This window comes from Sus scrofa, chromosome 14 (genome assembly GCF_054392235.1).
Source record: "Sus scrofa isolate SSC_HxYL_T2T_F1_AM1 chromosome 14, Sscrofa_HxYL_maternal_Yorkshire_Landrace_v2.0, whole genome shotgun sequence".
Lineage (NCBI taxonomy): Eukaryota > Metazoa > Chordata > Mammalia > Artiodactyla > Suidae > Sus > Sus scrofa.
In genome coordinates, this window is record NC_139396.1 from 163,557,615 (window position 1) to 163,577,232 (window position 19,618).

The 19,618-nt window shown below is 64.0% G+C and overlaps 1 protein-coding gene and 1 long non-coding RNA gene across 52 annotated transcripts in view; one reads left to right on the forward strand and one right to left on the reverse strand.

Moving 5' to 3' along the window:
- Nucleotides 1-9,826, forward strand: part of LOC146397157 (uncharacterized) — a 39,408-nt gene extending 29,582 nt beyond the window's left edge. The window contains exons 1-2 of one of the 2 annotated variants that reach the window (XR_014828272.1): nucleotides 1,415-2,530; nucleotides 3,344-9,826. This is a non-coding gene — a long non-coding RNA (uncharacterized LOC146397157). Of the gene's footprint in view, nucleotides 1-1,414; nucleotides 2,531-3,343 lie in introns of those variants that run through there. The other variant, XR_014828271.1, reaches the window with a different exon arrangement.
- Nucleotides 1-19,618, reverse strand: part of CFAP46 (cilia and flagella associated protein 46) — an 86,713-nt gene that overhangs the window by 40,784 nt on the left and 26,311 nt on the right. For 34 of the 50 annotated variants that reach the window (XR_014828266.1, XR_014828267.1, XR_014828258.1 and 31 more), the window contains 12 exons: nucleotides 19,474-19,607; nucleotides 18,161-18,373; nucleotides 16,913-17,078; nucleotides 15,381-15,530; nucleotides 14,440-14,547; nucleotides 13,706-13,872; nucleotides 7,373-7,504; nucleotides 6,871-7,033; nucleotides 3,648-3,732; nucleotides 1,455-1,593; nucleotides 425-608; nucleotides 106-265 (listed from right to left, as the gene is read on the reverse strand). Coding sequence is in view for 40 of the 50 variants with exons in the window: in XM_084997561.1 (XP_084853687.1) it covers nucleotides 106-265; nucleotides 425-608; nucleotides 1,455-1,593; nucleotides 3,648-3,732; nucleotides 6,871-7,033; nucleotides 7,373-7,504; nucleotides 13,706-13,872; nucleotides 14,440-14,547; nucleotides 15,381-15,530; nucleotides 16,913-17,078; nucleotides 18,161-18,373; nucleotides 19,474-19,607 (1,801 nt within the window). In the remaining 10 variants the exon portion in view is untranslated. Of the gene's footprint in view, nucleotides 1-105; nucleotides 266-424; nucleotides 609-1,454; nucleotides 1,594-3,647; nucleotides 3,733-6,870; nucleotides 7,034-7,372; nucleotides 7,505-13,705; nucleotides 13,895-14,439; nucleotides 14,548-15,380; nucleotides 15,531-16,912; nucleotides 17,079-18,160; nucleotides 18,374-19,473; nucleotides 19,608-19,618 lie in introns of all 50 variants that reach the window. The other 16 variants (XM_084997564.1, XM_084997563.1, XM_084997547.1 and 13 more) reach the window with 5 other exon arrangements.

The window sequence follows — 19,618 nt, forward strand, 5'->3', positions numbered from 1 at the left end:
TAGGCCCCGCCCCGCCCCGCCCCCCGGGGGGGGCGAGCACTGCACCGGCCCCGCCTCTTCCCGCGGCCCCGCCCCCAGGGCTTCCCCTCCCCTGCCCTCCCTCACCTGCTGGCTCAGGTGTGCCCCTGTCCTGCTGCATCTGCAGCAGGATGTCGACGGCCCACTTCAGGTGGAAGACCACGTCTTCAAGAGGAAACTGTTTGTGATACAGCCACTGGCTAAACTCCATGATGTAGTCAACCTTTTGCCACTCGCTCTCCGGCTTCTTTGGGATCAAACATAAAAGGGCCTGTTTTTCAGCAGCCTCTGAACCACAAGGAGGGTGTCTTGTCCCTCCATCTTCCAGAAGCTCCTTCTCACCTGTCTTTACCTTCGTGCCCCCCCTCCCCAGCGTTATCTACAGATACCTGCTGCCAGGCCACACCTGCAGGGCTTGGATGGCGTTGTGGTAGCAGGTCAGCTCCCCGTGGACACTCCTGGAGTTCAGGGCCAGGCGGTGCCACATGTGTGCCAAGTAGCCCTCACTCTGGTCTTTGAATTTCTGAATTTCCATCATAAAGTTCTGGCCAAGTTTGGCCTTCGCGATGACCATGTGTTTGAAAATCAAGCTGAAGGGAAGTGAGAGAAATGAATGCTTGAATTGAATAATGAAAAGTTTACATAGAGAGAACACATCCCAAACTAAGGCATTTGTCCATCTTCCTAATTACAAAGATAAAACAAAACGAAGCCTGAGCGTCTTGGGGGTTTTGTGTTGTGCCGTGTTTTAGTTTATTATTTGTCTGTGTGTTGGGTGTTAAAGCCCCACTTTTTGCGTTGAGTTCTTAGTAGGGAGATAAAGTCATCAGTGGGAAGGGGACAGTGGGAGCCTCCGGGTGGCAGGAGGGGGAGGGATGGGGGGCGGCAGGGGGAGGAGGAGGCAGGGGGGCGGGGGCTGCAGGGAGGAGGAGTAGGCGGGGGTGGGGCGGGGGCGGCAGAGAGGAGAAGACAGGGGGGCGGGGGCGGCAGAAGGAGGAGGCGGCAGGGGGGCGGGGGCGGCAGGAGGAGGCGGCAGGGGGGCGGGGGCGGCAGGGAGGAGGAGACGGGGGGGCGGGGGCGGCAGGAGGAGGAGGAGACAGGGGGCGGGGGCTGCAGGGAGGAGGAGACAGGGGGCGGGGGCGGCAGAGAGGAGAAGACAGGGGGGCGGGGGCGGCAGAAGGAGGAGGCGGCAGGGGGGCGGGGGCGGCAGGAGGAGGCGGCAGGGGGGCGGGGGCGGCAGGGAGGAGGAGACGGGGGGGCGGGGGCGGCAGGAGGAGGAGGAGACAGGGGGCGGGGGCTGCAGGGAGGAGGAGACAGGGGGCGGGGGCGGCAGGAGGAAGAGGCAGCGGGGCGGGGGCGGCAGGGAGGAGGCGGCGGCAGCGGGGTGGGGGCGGCAGGGAGGAGGCCCCGGTGAAGCCAGTGCTGCGGACACTCACAGGCGGTGCGCGGTCCGCGGCAGCACCTGCAGGGCCTCGTCCAGCACCTTGAGGCCGCCCTCCCAGTCATCCTGGTCGGCGTAGCTGTGGAAGAGGAGGCCGTAGAGCGCGGCGCGCAGCGTCAAGTCGTCCTCGGCCCCTGCAGAGGGAGAGGGGGCTCAGGGGGCCGAGGAGGGGCCCGGGAATGTGGGGCACCGGGTGCAGGGTCTGCCAGGCGCGCGCCCCAGGCTGGCAGCTCCAGGTCCCCCACGGCCTGAAGGACCAGGCGTCCCGCAGGCCAACTCGGCCGCAGTGTCCGGGCACAGAGCCGGGCAGCGGGTGCGACCGCAGGTTGCGGAGGCAGCCACGCAGCCTCGCGGAGTCTGGCCTGCGTTCCTGAGACACACGCAGAGCGGCTCCCGGGGGCCCGGCCACCAGCGCAGAAATGACGCCCGGGAACCGCCCTGGGGCCGGCCCGTCAGTCCTCTCAGACCCGACCGCTCAGGGCTCATCGCAGGCTGGCCCTGGGAGGCCTCCGCCTGGTGGGTCACCAGCGGTCCCCCGCCCTCCCCTGCTCACCTGCGCAGGCGCTTCCTGAGCGGCCGCCCCGGCCCCGCCCCCTCCAGCGCGCTCAGACCCCAGGCCCTTTCTTATCGGAAACTCCCGCTACTCTTCAAAACATGCACTGTGAGCACCCAGCACCCAGCTCCCTTTCCCGCGGCCCTCACCCAGGCCGCCCGAGGGTGCTGCCCGCTCCGGCAGGCCCGAGGTGCCGAGGCCTGGAGCCACACTGCCCTGCGGACTGGCCGCTCCGCCTACCACTGCCTTGCTGCAGCCCCAGCCCCACCCTCCAGCGAAGCAGGGGCCCCGCCACTGGTCCTGGACACTCAGCTTGCCCTAGTTCACACCGCTGACCGGGTAACTTTCTCTCCTGTAACTGAATCTTAGAGCAAAGGCACAAACAGGCAGGTTGTCACAGCTGGCCAAGAGGATGGCACCCGACTCTCACCGCTCAGGCCTCCAGGGCTCACCGGGGCGCCTGCACTGCCAACCCCGGGGATGGCAGCAGCTGATTTAGGCCTGAGCCCGGGGACCAGGTGGGTTCCGGAGGTGCGCCTCCCCTTTGGAACTCGGCGCCCGCCTTCCAGCCTGCGGCTCGTGGGGTTGGTGCTCGGCCTTTACCCGGGCCCACAGACCGCTTCCCCTGCGCGGCCCTGCTTGCCCAGCTGCTGTGCTGCTGGCTTGTTACTGCAGCTCACGTCTCCTCATCCGACCAACACACCTACTTGTGTAGTATAGAAACCAATCATTTAGCTGCCGAATTTGGTGTAAACACTTTCCTGGTTGCTTTTTAATTTTCTGCACTTCTCATTCTTCTTGTTTAAATGTTCGCGTATTTGAAGCTGGGCCTCTTTGAGCCTAAACCTTAGGGAGCGATGCTTCCCCGTTATCGGCGGTGCCTGTTCTACCTCCTTTTTTTCTGTAACTGGAATGTTTAAAGCGGCCCAACATCCAGCTACTTAATGTACGTGTCAGCTGGTGGACGGAGGTGGAGACGGGGCTCCGAGTGTAGCCCAGCCCCTCCCCACGCCTCCCCATGCCCGGGGGGCGGGCGGCCGTCTGCGCCTCTCTCTGCAGCACCAGCAAACGGCCTTGACTGCTGGGGTTCAGAGTTCATCTCAACATTTAATTACACACGGTCACACTTTTGGTGCAGTGTTTTAAACCGAGTTTCTCTCTGCCGTAGCCCCTGAAGCGCGTGAGGCGGGGACGGGTGAACAGGTCACACGCCCAGTACCCACCGTGACACCCGCACTAACAGGGACGATGATTTTTTTTTTAGCAGGTAGTCATCTTTTTTTTACTTTAGACATAAATTCTGAAATGTTTTCACTTTTCTCTTTTCGCAGAGGTCTATCTTTACAGAAAAGGAAGCGTGGGATTGACCTGTCCGAATAACCCAGAGGCTAGACTTCAAGGCTGCCTGGGAGGGTCATGGAGGCCCCGCACCAGGGGGACGACCCCGGCTGGCTTCCTCGAGCACAGGATGGGGTGTCCTGCAGGTGTTCGCGAGGAGCCCGCACAGCGCCGTTCTGCCCACGCAGACCCTGGCCGTGGTCACTGCACGACTAAGCCTGCCCTGCACAGGGCGCAGGGGGCTCACCGCACAAGCCCTCCCCTGGCCTCGTGCCTGGGCACCGAGCGTCCACAAACCTGGGAGGAAATGCCCGTCGGTGGCCGCTCCACCGTGGAAGTCTGCTGTAGGCCACTGGTGCAGGGGCAGTGTCTGTCCTTTCTCCTAAAGCAAAACAAAGGCACAGCACGGCTATGTGAAGCAGACAGCCTCTTCTTTCACCACTTTGTCTTTCATGTGGCTCAGCATCTCATTTCAGAAACGGCAGCTCCATTTCTGAAATATTAAGCCACAAAAAGTGGAATGCACTTCCCCCACGAGAGAAGGCTCTCTGGTTCAAGGTTCACCACCTTAGAGCACACGCACACGTGTACACGCAGACACACCCACACGCGTTCACACGCACAGATCACCCCTCAACACAGTCTGTCGCTTTCCAGTGGCATGAAGCATGCAAGTCAGTTTTACAGCCTTAAGTCAATGGGATGAGAGCATGTGAGAAAAACTGCGGGGGTCCAGCAGGAGCAGGGCTCAGAGGGGAGCTTCTGCCTGCAAACGCCGACACCACAAAAGGAGAAAGACCTCAAACCCCCGACCTAGCTTTACGCCTCAAGGAACGTGACAAAGAACAAGGTTGGTGGAAAGAGGGGCACGTGAAAGATCAGAGCACAGAAAAACAAAACAGAGAATAGAAAGATAAGAGAAAAAATCCTCAAAACCGAACGTTGGTTTTGTGAAAAGATCACAAAATTTACAAACCATTTGCCAGAAAGAGGGACACACATACCTGAACGCAGACGTGAAAGAGGAACTATTACCACCAACCTGACAGACATACAAAGGACTCCAAGAGAATCGTGTGAACCGCTGTACCCCAATAAACCAGGTCGCCTGCGAGAAATGGAACAATCCCTCGAAACACACGAGGTACCTAAGCTGACTCAAGACACAGAAAATCTCCACAAACTTCTACCAAGGGAAGACTGACTCAGAATCAGAAACCTCCCACGAAGGAGCTGTCCTGGACCAGGTGGCTTCCCAGGTGAATGTTACACCAAAGAAAGAGCCGGCACTAACCCTTAACCCTCCAAACCCCGAAAAGGAAGGAGCACTTTCTAACTCACTCTGTGAGCCCGGCATCACTTTGATAGGGGCCAAATAAAGACGTCGCAAGAAAAGAAGACTACAGACGAGCATCCTTTAGGAAAACAGATGCAAAAGTCCTCAAGAACACTTGCTGCTGGATTGCAGATAAAATCCAGGAACGCATCGTGAAAACAGTACCCACGACCGCGTGAGATCCACCCCAGGCCTACACCACCTGAGAAGGTCCGAGAGTGTAATACCTCAACCTAGAACGCGGGAGAACCACAGGGGCTTCTCGGTCAGCAGAGAAAAGGCGTTTGACAAAACCCAACAAGCTGTTATCATACACTCGCTCAGAAACTCGCTCAGGAGGCGTGGGAAAATTCCCTAACACAACGAAGCGACGGAAAGCTCACAGCCACCCTGACGTTCAGTGTTGAAAGACTGAATTTTCCCTCGAAGATCAGGAAGGAGACAAGGACACCCGCTTTCAGTGCTGCCGTTCATCCTTCTACTGGGCGTTCTAGCCAGAGCCAGCAGACAGGAAGAGAGCGCAGATCCCCAGGAGGAAAAGAACGGGGTAAACCGTCTCCACGCACAGCGGCCTGGTCCTACCCCCCGACCTCCAAGAACCCCCCGGGAAGCGCCTAGGGTCTTAAATGAATTTGGCAGCGCTGCAGACACGAGACCAACACCTGACACCAGTGTGCTCCTGCACGTTGGCAGCAAACGACATTAGCGAGCGTTAGGGGCTGGGCTCCTCCGCAGACGCCCTAGTCCCCGGGGAGGCCACGAGGCCTGGACGAGGTCGCGAGGCTGGGGTCCTCGAGGGGTCAGCGTCCCGGCCAGAAGCCCAGAGACCTCGCCCTCCCCCGCATGCGGACAGAGCAGAGGGCAGCCCCCTGCGGGCTGGGAAGAGGCTTTGTCTGCCCCGGTGCACTGGCTCCCGGATCTTGGGCGTCCAGCTCCAGAACCGCCAGAATCACGCCTCTGCTGCCCAGCCTCCCCGTCTGTGGGTTTTGTTCTGGGGCCCGAGCAGACCGAGACGATACAAATGCCGATGGTTCCATTCCAGGAGGTCCCCAGAGGGGCAGACCCTCGGCAGGGGCTGGGGGCCAGGCGCTGGTCTAATGGCCCCGGTGCCTGTTGGGGATGACAGAGGTTTCGGCACAGGCTGTGCGATGGTCACACAGCAGAACCAGCGTCACCGACGTCACGCGTGACGCAGCAGGTGCGTTTTACCACCGTTCGTACAAAGCACCCGGAAGCGCCGAGCTGCGGCGAGCCGCACGGACGCCCAGACCAGCGCTGGCCTCGGCCTCCCTGTAAGTGCCAGGCGGCCAGTGCTTGGTCACTCGCCCTGCGGTGGGGGTGGGAGGGAAGGCTCAGGAAAGACGTGAAGACGCGTGTGGGCAGGCACGGCCCGGTCCACAAGCCCGAGCCCGCCTTTGTCCGGGAGGCGGGCATCTGGCCCTGACCTAGACCATCAGAGCCCTGGTGGTCCGTTTCCCGCCTGCCGGCTCCCAGCCAGGCGCGGCCCGGATCCACACCAGCCCGGAGGTCTTGTCTGGCTGCCAGCTTCTGAAGGCCTCCCTGGGGCCTGGACCTGGGCCCCAGAAGCTCCAGCCCTGGGCTCCGTCCTGGATGACCTGACCTTGGACACCTGCCTGCCACACCTGGGACTGAAAGTGCGGGTTTGCAGGCGTGCCACCTGTGCAGCCTCTGGGCCTGGCCCTCCTGGGCAGATGGCAAGAGAGCCCGGCGCCTGCGATCGGCAGGCCAGTGGGGCGGTTCACCAGCCTCCACCCCTCTGCGCCTGGGCCGCCTGCCTCGGGGCCAGGGACGTTCCCTCCGCCAAGACCACGCTCCCCAGAGATGGAGGGGGTGGAGAGGCTGCTCCCAAGGCCAGGCCAGGCCTCCCTGGGCCCCAAGGGCGGGGGGGTCAGCCCAGCGGCCTGGAGGTCTTCCTCCGCCGTCTGGACCCCCCATTCTGAGCCCATCCTCCTCTCCTACCAGAACTTTCCGGGTATGAGTCGGGGTACTCTTGGGGAGGAGGTCAGAGCAGAGCATATGCCCCGCTGGATCTCAGGGGCACCCCGTCCCTGGCCGCCCCAGCTGCTTGAGGGGTGCAGGGGCCGTGCTCCCCAGCTTTCTGGGGGAAGAGCCTCATGGCGGCCCCTGGACCTGGGGAGCCCACGTGCCAGGGCGGGAGCGCACCTGCTTCCTGGCCTCCGTCTTGCTGATGATGCTGAGGAGCCGCTGGGTGGGGCCCCTGCACTGCCTCCTACTGACGGCGGACGACAGCAGCGGGAGCCAGCTGTTCCAGCAGTGCCTCGCGGCCAGCATCACGAGCGCGCTGCTCCCCGCTAGGCCCCCGAACCTGGAAGGAAATGCCTGACTGGACAGGCGCTGGGAAGGCGGGGGGGGGGGGGGGGGCGCGCTGGGCTGCCGCGGGCGCCCTCCCTCCACAGCCCAGCCTATACCCGGCTCTGCAGGGGCGGCCACTCCTTTCTGGGCAGGTCCCCGCTGTGACTGGCTCACGTCAGGCCCAGCCTGCCCCACATGCGCCCCAGCCCAGGGCTGCCCAGGACCCCAGGGCTGGGTGGGTGTCACCCTCCCAGGCAGGAGATGGCCCGTCGCAGGGTCGCTGAGGTGCTGCAGCCGCACCCCAGACACCCAACAGGCGCAGCAACTCGGGCAGGCGGGGCAGCGGGCGCACCTGGCGCCCTCCATGAAGGCCTTGGCGGCCGTCAGCCGCAGCTGCTTCCGGCCCTTGAGGTTGTCCATGATGCTCCGGCCCTGGATGCAGGCCGCGGTGCTCAGCATCTCCGCCACCAGCTGAGCCTCCGCCCTGGAGAGAGACGAGCGCCTCAGCCCACAGGAGGCTCGGGGCAGGGGCTGCAGAGAGGGGAGCGGGCCTGGGGACACGCAGCCCTGGGGACTGCCACCTGCGGGAGCCGGCCCTAGGGACGTCCAGAGCAACCTCGTGAAAGTCACCAAACCAGCACAACCTGGCTGGGTCCCAGCGACCCGCAGAACCGCAAGACAGAATCCTTAACTGAGGCTCTGAACGGCAACTTGCAGGGCGTCCAGGGCAGCAGCAGCAGCAGGGCCCCTCTGAGCAAGGCCGGGCCCCACACGGACAAGGGGGCTCTCATCCCCGCCCCGTGCGCCGGCCGTGTCTTGATTCCGAGGGCCTCCGCGGAGCAGGTGAGCCAAGCCCTGCTCACACCACCTCTCGTGTGTCGCTGCCACTCACCCCCACGGGCAGCAGACTTACTCTGAGAGAACTACCCTGGTCTCTGGAGAGACAGGCCTGGGATGCCCGAAGCCAGGGACCCACCTGCAGGAGCAGAAAGTCACTTCCTCCTCGGCCCTGCCCGCCAGGGCTCAAGGGCAAAGGAGACTGTCCCTCGGCCTGCAGGCATCTGCAGGGCACGGTCGAGGCCACGCTTTGGAGATGAAACGAGGCTGGCCCGGCTCCCCAGGGTGGGCGCGCCAACCCTGCCTGGGCGCTGGCATCCGGGAGCCATCCCCACCCTGCGGTTGCTAGGGTGCTCTGTCCGTCACAGCAGGGGACCTGCCGACGGTGACCACCCACACGCTCCCGGGTTTGGGGGGTTTCTCCTTGTGTCTCCCCGCCGCGGGGAGAGCAATGCTGGAATCTGGGGCTGTGTCCAACCTTTTGCTTCGGGAGTTTGAAGCTCTGCTAGTGAGTGTCCACACGTCTAGGATTTCTAGGTTTTCTAGGTTTTCTTGCTCATCTAACCTTTTTATCGCTGTGAGCGGTCCACCTCTGGTCAGGCAGCTGGGAGTCTCGCTGCAGCCCCGCCAGCTTCCTGCTGCTCGTCCTCGCAAAGCCCACCCCTCCCACCTCTCGCTTTCAACCTGTGACTTTGAGTTTGAAGAGCGTCTCTTGAGGATGAGATGGTTTTGCTTCTTGCAGCCAGTGGGATGGACTCTGCATCTTCACTGAGGTGTCGGCCATTCGGATTTAACAGCTTTGCCCACGTGGCGGGTCAGAGCTTCCACTTTGCTGTCTGCTCTCCCTTCGTCCCGCACACCCTGTCTCGCCTCCTCTTTCGGAGGACTGAGTAGTTTTCAGTCTCCGGTTTTGTCTCCTCGGGGGGAGTTTTGGTTATAATATTTCCTGTCTTTCAGAACTCGTTCTGTTACACCTACGTCCTCCACGGATGGGTCCACCGGGGAGAGCGCAGTGTCACTTCGCAGCCGATGTGCTGCTGTGGATCACGTCGCTGTCGTGTGTCCACTCCCACATCTACTGATGGTCCCACAGGTCAGCGCACCTGTTTTAAACAGACGCGTGTCTCTTAAAGAACTGAAGAACCGAAGGGGAAGGGCCTCGGTGATCGGCCGGTCACCGTCCCGGGCACATGCCTCGGGCGTTGCTTCTTTTGCCTTTTGGCCCCGCCCACAGCCTGCGGAAGTTCCTGGGCCCGGGATGGAAACCCGCCCCACGGAGCCCCCGGGGGCTCTGGGAGTGGACTCCCTCGGGGTGATTAACCGTGACACGTCCTGACTCTGCCTTCATCTTTCCAAGGCCACCTCTGGGGCAGAGAGGACTCTCGGCGGACGGGCTTCTGCTTTGTCACGCCTGATGGTTTGCACTGCTCCTGCCGAGCAGTCGGCAGCCTCGTCCCCGCTTCTTCTCCCTCCTCCCTTCTTCCAGGGTGCTCTCGTGACCTTTGCTCTTCAGCAGTCTGACCACAATGAAAACAGGGGGGGCTTCCCCATGTGTCCCCTGCTTGGAGTTCAGGGAACATCTTGATTTTTAACTCAACCGGAAACAAGTTCAGCTACGCTATTTTCGACCGCGTGTGTTTCTGCCTGGCCCTCTTGCCTCTGTCCTTCAGAGGCCCCACCGGCGCTTGCGCTGGCCCAGGGGACACTGGCCCGCGGGTCACTGACGCGCTGCTCCTGCTCACCTGCCTTCCTCCCCGCGATTCAGTTCCAACAGTCGGCCGACCTGCCTCCAGTCACCAACCGCGTCTCGGTGTTCAGAGGCCGAGCACTCCCGGGGATATTTCATGTCCACGACACCCGTCATTTCTAGAATGTCCACGCACTTCTTTTATCATCGTTCCCATTTCTTCGTTGCACTTCCCTGCCTGTACACTGATGTGTCCATTAAACATTCTTTCTTGTGTTCACAGCGACCGTTTTAACTTCGTCGGCTAAGAGCTCCCACACTGCGTCATGCTGGAGACTGCTGACCGGTGCTTCCCGTCCAGGGTTTTTTGTTTTGCGTTGTTTTGTTTTTCCTGGAATGGGCTGCGCTTTCCTGCTTTCCACGGGCCTAGTGATTTGGGATGTTATGCCGGGCTGGGGGCCGTGGAAGCTGTGGGGCTGCCGTGTGGACTGTGTCACCTTCCTTCAAAGAAGGCTGGTTTCACTCTGGCTGGTGGGTACTTCACAGTGGCTTGTCCTCCCCCTACTGGGATTGGCATTAGGCTTTTCAGGGCAAGCAGCCCTTGCCGCCCTGCCCCTAAGGCATGGTCTTAGGACCGCGAATGCCCAGAGGTTTGGTGAGGCCAGCACAGGGCCTCCAGCATCTCTGGCCCCTGTCCCCTGCCAGCAGCCCCTCGCGCAGGTCCTGGCCTAAGGTCCCAGCCGCCCGGCAGCCCCAGGCCTTGGGCTCTGTCCCCTGCGAGATTTCCATCTGGGCTCCGCTCCCAGTTCTGCCCGGACGCCCCTCCCTCCAGGCAGAGAGCAAGGGGGTGCCCGCGCTCGCGTGCTCCTTCTTGCGAGAAGCGCTGCCGCGGGCCTTCTGCTGGTCGGAGCCCGAAAACAACCGTTTCGTGGACGTGGTCAAGATGCAGTCTCTCCTTACAGCACAAGAGCACGAGCTCCGCGGAGCGTCCCGCCAGAACGGGCAGACAAAGTGACGTCCGCATTCTTGAAAACCCAGCAGTGGTAAAGACGTGAGATGAGGGTGCCGAACGGTGAGCGATCCCGTGTCTCTTGAGGGACGACGTGAGACGCCTCCTTTGTATGTGTTCCTTTACGTGGACAGTGTAGCTATGACACCGATTCTGGGAATCACAGATTCGGAGCTGAGAACACGAAGTGATTTGTAGCTGCACTATTTTTCACCAGGACCTGAAAACTATTTGCACTATTATTACTGCTCTGTGACTAATCCCACACGGTGTCTTTACCTAACTCGCAAGTCAACACAATTAGCACAGACACGCGGCACACGTCTGCGTGCCTAAAGGTGAACCACCTGCAGAACGTGCCACGTGGCTGAGGCTGACCTGGATCTGCTTGACTGGGGAGGGTCCAGGGCCCCGAGGGCCCTGTGACGTGTGGCGTCTCCTGCAGAGCCCAGGAGCCCTCCGCTTTGCCTCCGCAGCCTCCCAGCCCCGCTCCAGGCCTGCACACAGTCCGCCCCCAGGGTGGTCAGAGCCCAGCCCGGCAGAGGGACCCGGCTGAGTGCAGTGACACGGACGGCCACCAGAGGACAGCAACGGTCTGCCAACCGGTTCGCAAAACCCAAAGTAAAATCGTGTCTTCTAGTCTGGTGTGACCTTCCCTCGGACCGTGTGTCAACGTCCACACGTCCGGCCTGTTTTAGCAGAAGACGCACTGGTGAAGGGGTGGAGAAGCCAGGGCACACACCGTCACAGCCGACGTCCTGCCACCCGCTCCTCCCAACAAGCTCTCCTCTGCCTGCAACGCGCATCAGCCGTTCTGACGCCAGCCCCCAGCCCTGCTCCCGAGAGGGAGCGGCTGCCAAGCTTTGAGCACCAGCAGGTCACGCTTCTCTCCAAAAGACGGGCTTCTATCTTGATTTCCAGTCCATGAATTCTAGAGGTCCGGGTCACAGGGCCATGGGAGGGGGCTCAGCCCTTTGTGCTCGCCCGCAGAGCTGGTTAGGCAGCGTGGCCCCCGATCCCCCAACCCGCTAGCTCTCGCGGCCCCGGACAGAGGCCCGACCTCGCGCCGTCTGGACGAGGGTGCCCTACCTCCTGGCACCCCCCCTGCCCCGCCGCTGCTGAAGTGTGTCGCCTGGGCTTTTACTTCGTGTTGTCAAAACTGATCACTTTCACTTCAGTGGGGGACACAGGAGGGGGGGACCCGCCTCTGCTCCAGGCCAGCCCAGCCGATCAGGGACCACGAGGGCCAGCCAATGCGACGCCCTGGCACTTGGGCCCAACTCCCCCACCCCGTCCCCAGTGGATTCTGGTTCTCGCAGCCCCTCCCAACCACCCCTCTTCCTGATAACAGCAGGTTCTCCTCCCTGTTTTCTGCCCTCCCTGTGGTGCACCAAGTTGGCATCGCTCTAATTTCGATGCCTCTGCTGTTCCCGAATGAACCCGCCTTTGCTGCCGAGATAACTGGCGGGCAGATCATGAAAGTCGACGGGTTCATCCGGAGAGACTGTTCTCAAGCTGCTTCTTCCTGTTGCTCTTCCCTTCAAAGCCGAGGGCCTTCTCAGCGCCCTGAGGGCTGAGGTGCTGGTGGCATCTTATCTGCTGACGGGGACGGTTTATTTGCTGATGGGCACAGCTTTACCGTGATGGTTGGAAACCAGGGTCTGGTGGGAGACCCCTGGGCCAAAACCCAGAGGCTTCCAGAAAGAACCCCGAGCAGCTGTGGTGCCAGACATCCCGCTAAGCGGCCGGCTGTTCTGTGCCCCGTTGCTCCGCGTCCTCTGACTCTCACGTTGGGCACCAGGCGGGCTGGGGCCCCAGCTGGCCATCCCCTTGTGACCATGGAGCCCGTGCCCCCACCTGCTGCACAGTGAGGCCGGGATGTGCCCGGGCGCCTGGAAATTTTCCCTGCAGAAGCAAAGTCCCTCCCGTGACAGATTCTCCTGCAAAAGCAACCTGTTTTGGAGGAAGGGCCCGCATGAGGGAGCCCTCGGTGGCAGCGCCAGACATGCTGGCCTGGGGCCCTGCAGCAGCTCAGCTTCAACTGCCTTGGTCTCCGCAGGGAACCTTCCCAACACAAAACCAGATGCCTGGGCTCCAGCCTGAGCTCTGCCCGGCCAGCTGGGTGGCCTCCAGTGAGGGCCTCAGCCTCTGCCTGCCTCAGCTTCCGCTGCAGGAACCGTCGACGGGCAGCGGGGCCTCCGAGGCCTTTTTGTGCCGCTGAGGCGCCTGAGGCCCTGGCCGTGTGCAGGGTGGACGAAGGCAGCTTGGGTCAAGTTCCTTTGCCGGCCCCAAATTCCCCCGGTGCGTCCCACGCAGGCGGCGGAGCTGCAGCTGTGATGGGACGGGGTGGGGGTGCCGGGGCGGACCCTGGGATCCTGACCCAGAGGGTCCGGCCTGCCTCCTCAGTCGGAGCACTGGCGGCTTCGTGCAAGCAGCCACGAGGCCAGGACGCAGCCTGGGGCTGGGCACGTGCGGCGACAGTGCTCCCGGGACCTGGCTGGACAGCCGGACTGGCCATGCAGCCGCCATGGGCGTCTTCCCGGCCATGAGGCCAGGATCCCCCTTTCAGGAAACAGACTCAGAAACAAGCGGAAAGCGGGGCGTCGAGGAAGGCGGCCTTTAGTGCGCAAGTGCTGACGGCAGCAGCAGACCGACAGCAGCCCCGCGTTCAGACGGGGAGGGCCAGGCGGCCTTGTCACCTGAGCTGAGCGGGGCCTGGAGGGTCCGTGGCCGCCCTGGGGGCTGAAGCCCAAGGTCTGTCCCGGAGGCCGGGCAGTAGTGCCCAAGAGCCAGCAGCTGACAGCGGCCAGGTGAGGGGGGCTGGAGGGGAGGATGTGTTCCCTGAAATCACCCTCTAATTACGGCTGAAATCACTTGGCTTTCCAAGCCACCTCCTCAAAACCACTTTAAACAAACTGCACATCTGCAGGGAGCGGGCGCTGGCTGAGCCACGCGCCCCTGCCACCTCAGTGCCCCATCACACCTACCGCCGGTGAGGCTGGTGCGGCCTCGGCATCTGCCGAGCACAGCTCTCCAGAGCCACGGCTGCAGGGGCGCGTGGGCGAGGCCGGGGCAGGTGCACGGCAGGCCTGGAGGGGGCGAATGCCCGGCCCGTAGCCCAGAGCCCAGGGGGCGGGAGCCAGGTGACTCACTGACTGGAGGCCCGCAGCGACTTGACGCCCGTCTGGATGGCCCGCTGCGAGCACGCCATGGTGGCCTCGTGGTCCCGGGCCATGTAGCTGAAGTGGGTCAGTCGCGTCAGCGTCTGCAGCTCCACCAGGGGGTCGGACCAGCTGCACGCGGCGCTCATCTTCACCAGCTTCCCGGCGGGAGGAGCGTGTCTGTAAGCGGGGCTCTGACTGCACCCCCGCGGGGGCGCCGCACTGCCCGCTCGGTGGCCCGGGGAGTGGGCCAAACCTTGCGCTGGCTCAGGACTGTCCCGGCCTAGGCTCTCTAGTGACGTTACCCCGACAGGCGCGTGACTTGCGAGGGCCGGTCACTAGCTGTTCACGGCGGCCAGGCTGGGGCGGGTCTCATGGATCAGGGCCCAACAGCCCAGAGGCCACCCTCCCTTCCTGGTGCACGGGGTGGCGTGCCCTGCGCCGAGCACGGAGGAGGGCAGACAAAGCCCCAGGAAGCCAAACTCTGGGCTCAGAGGGGATCGCCTGGCTCTGCTGGGAGGCAGGCCGCTCGGAGCGGAGGACGTGGGTTCAGCCCGGCTGCCTGGAGGAAGGACCCCAGTGCCCATCTGAACACGGGGACGGCAAGCCCTGCAGGCTGGGGAGCTGCATGGGGACACCCACCAGGCACCTAGTGACACCCGCCTGGGCCAAGGGGAAGGATGGTGACACCGGGGGGAGGCGACATCTGAGGGGGCGGCACCCACCTGGGCCAAGGGGGGGACAGTGAAGTCCATGAGGCCCAGCCCGTTGCAGGAGTAGAGCTCCAAGGCGACGAGAACCCTGGTCACAGAGGTGACGTCCTCATTGGTGCTCTGCCGGGGAGGAGGCGCCAAGGGCCCGTCAGCCCCAGTGCGCCGGGAGAACCTGGAATCCTCAGGGCTGCAGCCCCGGGAAACACCAGCCCTTTGGCAATGATGGGGTTACCTGCACACGGGGTTACCTCCAGGTTACCTTTGCCTGCAGTAAAGAGGCAGCGGGCGGGACAGCCCCTCAGGTGGTCGGGCGGCTGACTGACCCGGCGGAGGGTGGGGGCAGGGGGCCGGCACAATGGTGGCCCTGTGCCTATAGGGCCCCTCCCTCCTGCCCGATCTGGCCCTCACGCTCCGGGGCTCAGATGCCCTTCCTGACTGCCTGCCACCTCGCCAGCTGCAGTGAACACCTGAACCAGTGTGTCCTGGCTCCAGGGGCTCCCGTGGGTCTCCAGCTGGTCTCCATTCATATTTATGGCCGCATAGCCTGTGGCTGCGGGAGCAGAGGCCGCGGGCCGATCCTGCCCCCTCCCCTCCGGGTCCCTGCTGGCTCCCCCAGCCCCTCACCCCCACAGCCTGTGTTCATGGCCCAGGGGGCTCGTGGGACCCTGACAAGGAGGTGCACCCCTCTGGATGTGCCTCAGATAAAGCCACCGTGAGGTGTCACTGGCTGCACCCCCGGAGGCCCAGTGGCTTCAGTGGACATTTGCGGCGGTGGCCAGCCACTGGAGGAGGGAGGGGTGCTGTGGCCCACCAGGCAGAGGAGGCCTCATGCCCCGTCTTGGGCAGCAACCTCAGCCCCCTTTCACAGCCCCTGGGTGCTGGCCTCGGGCTGCCAAGGCCCGAGGGGAACGCGGGGCGACGTCAGCAGGAGACCCCGCCCTGCAGGCCCGCACCTGCTCGTCCGTGCCCAGCCGGGGCCCGACCTGCTGCTGAAGCAGCTGCTTGGCCTTCACCCAGGTGGCGATGAGCTGCTGCCGGGCCTTGACGGGCACCGCGTCCTCGGGCACCGTCCCGTTGGTCAGGTTCAGGGCGAACTCGCAGACCTGGAATGCACGTATGCTTGCTCGTGACCTGAATCCAGGCAGGAACCTGAGCCAAGACCCAGATCTGTAAACAAGGTGACCTGGCCGGTGGTCCACGTGCGAGCTGCGTCCCCTCCAGTCCCCGCCTCATGGTGGCACCCAGCCCTCGCATCGTCCCCGGGGCAGTGCTGGTCCCCACGGGTCCTGACACTGGCTGGTGCTGGTTCTGGGGCTGCACGGCGAGGACCCCGCTCCCTGCCCGCCTGCCACGGACGAGGGCGCAGCTCCGCTCAGGGCCCACTCGCCACCTTGGAGTGGAGAAGCCCCCCAAGCCGAGGCCTTGCAGGCGCAGCCCCGGGAGCCACGGCAGCAGCCCCTCATGGCGGCTCCGCCTTCCTCCCCACTCCACGCACGCGTGGCACCAACGCCGCTCCCCTGAAAACCTGTAGGACTCGACGCAAAGGGACCCCCGCCCTGGCCCCGACCTGCACGGCCTGGTCCCGTCCCCCTCGGTCCCCGTGGGGATGTGTCTGGGCCGCCCCACTCCTGGGCCAGCCTGGGGAGACCCTCCCACCAGCCCCACAGCAGAGGCCTGACCCTTCCCGCCGGCCACCTGACCACAGGGCCGCCGTGGCTCCTTCCTGCTGCCCCGTCCGCACCAGCGAGGGCGGTTTGCTTTGTGCACCAGCCACATGGAGCCCCAGGAAGGCCGCCCTGCTCCCACCCGGGCCTCTTCCTGGCTCTGCCCGTTGGGCTGGCCGGCAGCTGCGCCGTCTCCCTGGGACCTTGCTCTGTCAGTCTGTGCCCGGTCACTGCTTGCCCAGGGCCCTGGTGACCCCGAAGCCTGCTGGTGGCCTTTCTGAGGATGGCGGCTCCTCCGCCCTTTCCCTCTGTGTGTCGCCAAAGGGCGGGCACCAGGCCACGTCCCGCAGCGGCGGGTGGCGGTGGCCTCTCGGCCACGCTCGTCACGCGGAAGCGGCGCTGCTCTCCGCCCAGGCTCCGCGCAGCCCCTCAGACCCACTACAGAGTGGGCGCTGCTCAGCAGATGCTCCTCAACAGCCGCTGGCGCCCCGACCCCTGGGCTGGACTCCGACCTCCGACCTCTGACCTCAGTCACGGGATGAACGTCCCGCTCGTCACCGCGGAACCGCCCACATCCGTGCACCATGGATGCTCCTTCGGGGCTGCGGCTTCCCTGCCCTGCCCTGGCCTCGGTCCCTCTCCTCTCTGCCCTGGGCCTCGCGGGGTGTCCTCCAGCACCGCCACCCACGTGGCCTCGCCTCGTGTCCTGCCCGTTTCCGGGCAGTCGAGAACCCCCAGGGCTTCACGTCCTCAGCTGCTCCCGCATTGATGCCCACACCACGCGGGGCCTGCCCGCCCCAGTTCCGCTCCCATGCGGGCACCTCCACTGCGGTCCTGACTTCAGAGGCGGCTTCCGGGTCCAGCGGTGTGTGAGGCGGGTTTGAGCGCGCCTGCTTTCTGGATTTCTCTGGCATCGGGGCCGGGATCCAGGGGACGATCAGGCCTCGGGCCAGAGCGCTGCACAGCGCGGCCAGCAGCACGGGGTCTCTGGAAGACAAGCACGTCTGAGCCAGGCCTGTCGGGGGGAAGCTGCTATGACAGGACTGGATTGGTGGCTCGTCCTCCACCAGGCAGCCTTCACGCCAAGGGCGACACCTGTGCCACCCTCAGGGAGTCTTGTGGGGCCTGGACAGAAAGGCCACTGGCCACCGTGCCTGGGCACCCAGCAGGCCCTCTGCTGGGCAGCAGGTGGAGTGGACTTGAACCAGAACCTCCCTGCTTCTCCCCTAAATGTTTCGGTGCCAAAACACTGAAAACGGTCAGATACAGTCTCATCTGTGTCTACGACAGACACAGATGCCCGCCGAGGGAGGCTGTGACCCAGCACCTCCTGTGGTCCCCTGCCCCCGGCCGTGCGCCCACGGACCAGAGGCGAGGTCATGCTGCGCACCCCCACCCCCGCCCCGGCCCACTTCCTGCTCTGCACAGCTCAGAAGTCGCCGGTGCCGCGTCCTGACTCACGCCAGCCTTTGCACCCTCGTGATGTGAAACATTTAAATCTGTTCAGACTGAAAGCCAAAGCGACAAAAACACAAAGAGGGCTTCCAGAAGTCTTCCTAGTCGGGCAAACCTGACCCAGCCTGACGTTTCCCCACTGGTGACCGAGGTGGTGCGAGACGGGTCTCTCCCGAGCGCCCGTGCCCGAGATGAGAAAACCCCAGACACCAGCGTTCAGCCCTCCCCAGACCAGGCTGAGGTCGGCTTCTGTCTATCTTCCTACAGGACTCGGGCCTCAGACAAAAGCTTTCTCTGAATCCCTCTGTGGAGAACAGAGGCCGCAGGTGGGGGGCCCTGCGCTGACCCTGTGGGGCTGCGTGGGGCCCGGCGAAGGGGGGGCTCCCGAGCGCCTCCTCGATCCCTCAGGCCACCCTGGCACTCAGAGACGCTGACTGCGTCGCTTGGGGTGCAGAGCTAGTAAACGAGGCCCTGTGACCCCAGGCGCAGGGCGATGGTGGCCCCACGTATCCGGAAGGACAGCACCCCTGGGGACACACGTGTGATGACCCGAGGTCTCTGGCAGCAGCAGGATGGAGCCAGGAGTGCACGCAGCGCCCGGCAGGCTCACCCACCCGCTGTGGCCCGTGGCCTTGACAAGGCCCAGGAGGTGGTACAAGGGGTCCACGAGCTCCCTCTGCCGCCCAGCCATGATGAGGTGCTGGTTGTGGTTGAGGACGTAGACCACGGCGTTGTGCACGATCCACGCTTCCCGCAGCTGGTGTCCGATCTCGGCCGAGCGCAGCCAGCTGTTCATGGCGTGCTGCGACAGGCTCTCTATCCAGGTCCTGCAGGGGGCACGCCATCAGGTCCCCCACCGAAACAAGACCCTCCCAAACCAGCACGGAGGACGCCAGCGCGAGGCTGGCTATGGAGCCCGGGGCTCACAATGATGCCCCTGCCGGGGGTGCCCGCCGAGGCGCTGAAGTGCCCGGACCTGCCCAGCTCTCCCTGTCTGACGACGGAGCTGCAGGCTGCTGTCCACCCCCGGTCCCACTGTGCCCGGTCTCCCCGGGCCCCACGGCACACAGGCTGCCCTCCTCCGCGTGGACGCGCGGGACCTGCTGGCCACAGACCGGGGCTCAGCAAACCTTTCCGTAAAGGGCCAGACACCGAGCGCCCTGGGCTCTGGGAACGACGTGAAGTCGGTGGTGTGTTTTCCACTATCTCGTTTCACAGGCTCAAAACATGTCACCGCCTCTCTTAGCCGCTGGGCTGTAGGAGAGCGGGGCTCAGACGTGCCTTGGGCCCCACAGGAGCGGCGGCCGCCCCGAGGGAGGCCGCGGGCGGCGCTCTGCCCAGTCTGGGGGCGACCTTAGGCACCCACAGACGCGCTCTGCAGTCGGGCCTCTTCGTCTGCCGCCGCCGGGGGGAGCGGGAGCCTGGCCCTCGTGCAGCCACGGGGAAGGAGGCTCTGCTCGGCGCCTGGCGGGGAGCCGGCCGCGTCGCGCCCGGGATCCGGCCATGGGGGAGCCGCTCCCCACCTCGTTCACTTTTTAACACTCAACTTTAGATGAAAAAGTTGCTGAAAGCCGTTACCGTTCACACAGCACCTGGCTTCCACGACCGACACGCACGCGGCCGAGTCCCCAGGTGGCTCCGCGGCCCCTTCCCGTCCTCACTTTCCGGGACCGTTGCCATCATCACAGCCCGTCGGCTGCAGCTTTTTCTTGGGGCAAACGGAGGCGCTGCCCCTTCCCTGCCCCTCCCTCTGCGAATACATCCCATCTCACTCATGATGAGCAAGACCAGCGACAACGAACCACGGTCTGAGCCAGCCAAGTACTCGGGACAGCCGGTCACATCCCTTGCCTTCCGGTCTGCCCCGGCCCCGAGCTCCCGGTTTCGCTCCCCAGGCGACCAGCCTGCATCCACGCGGCCCGCCTACCGGTACACGACCCACTCCGCGTTGTCCTCTGGGCGCTCAGGCACGTAGCCCACTGGGTGCTGGCTCAGATCCTTGGGGGGCGTGGGGCGGTCATTCAGCTGCACACCCTCCGACTGCAGCAGGTGGACGGTGGCCTGCAGAGAGA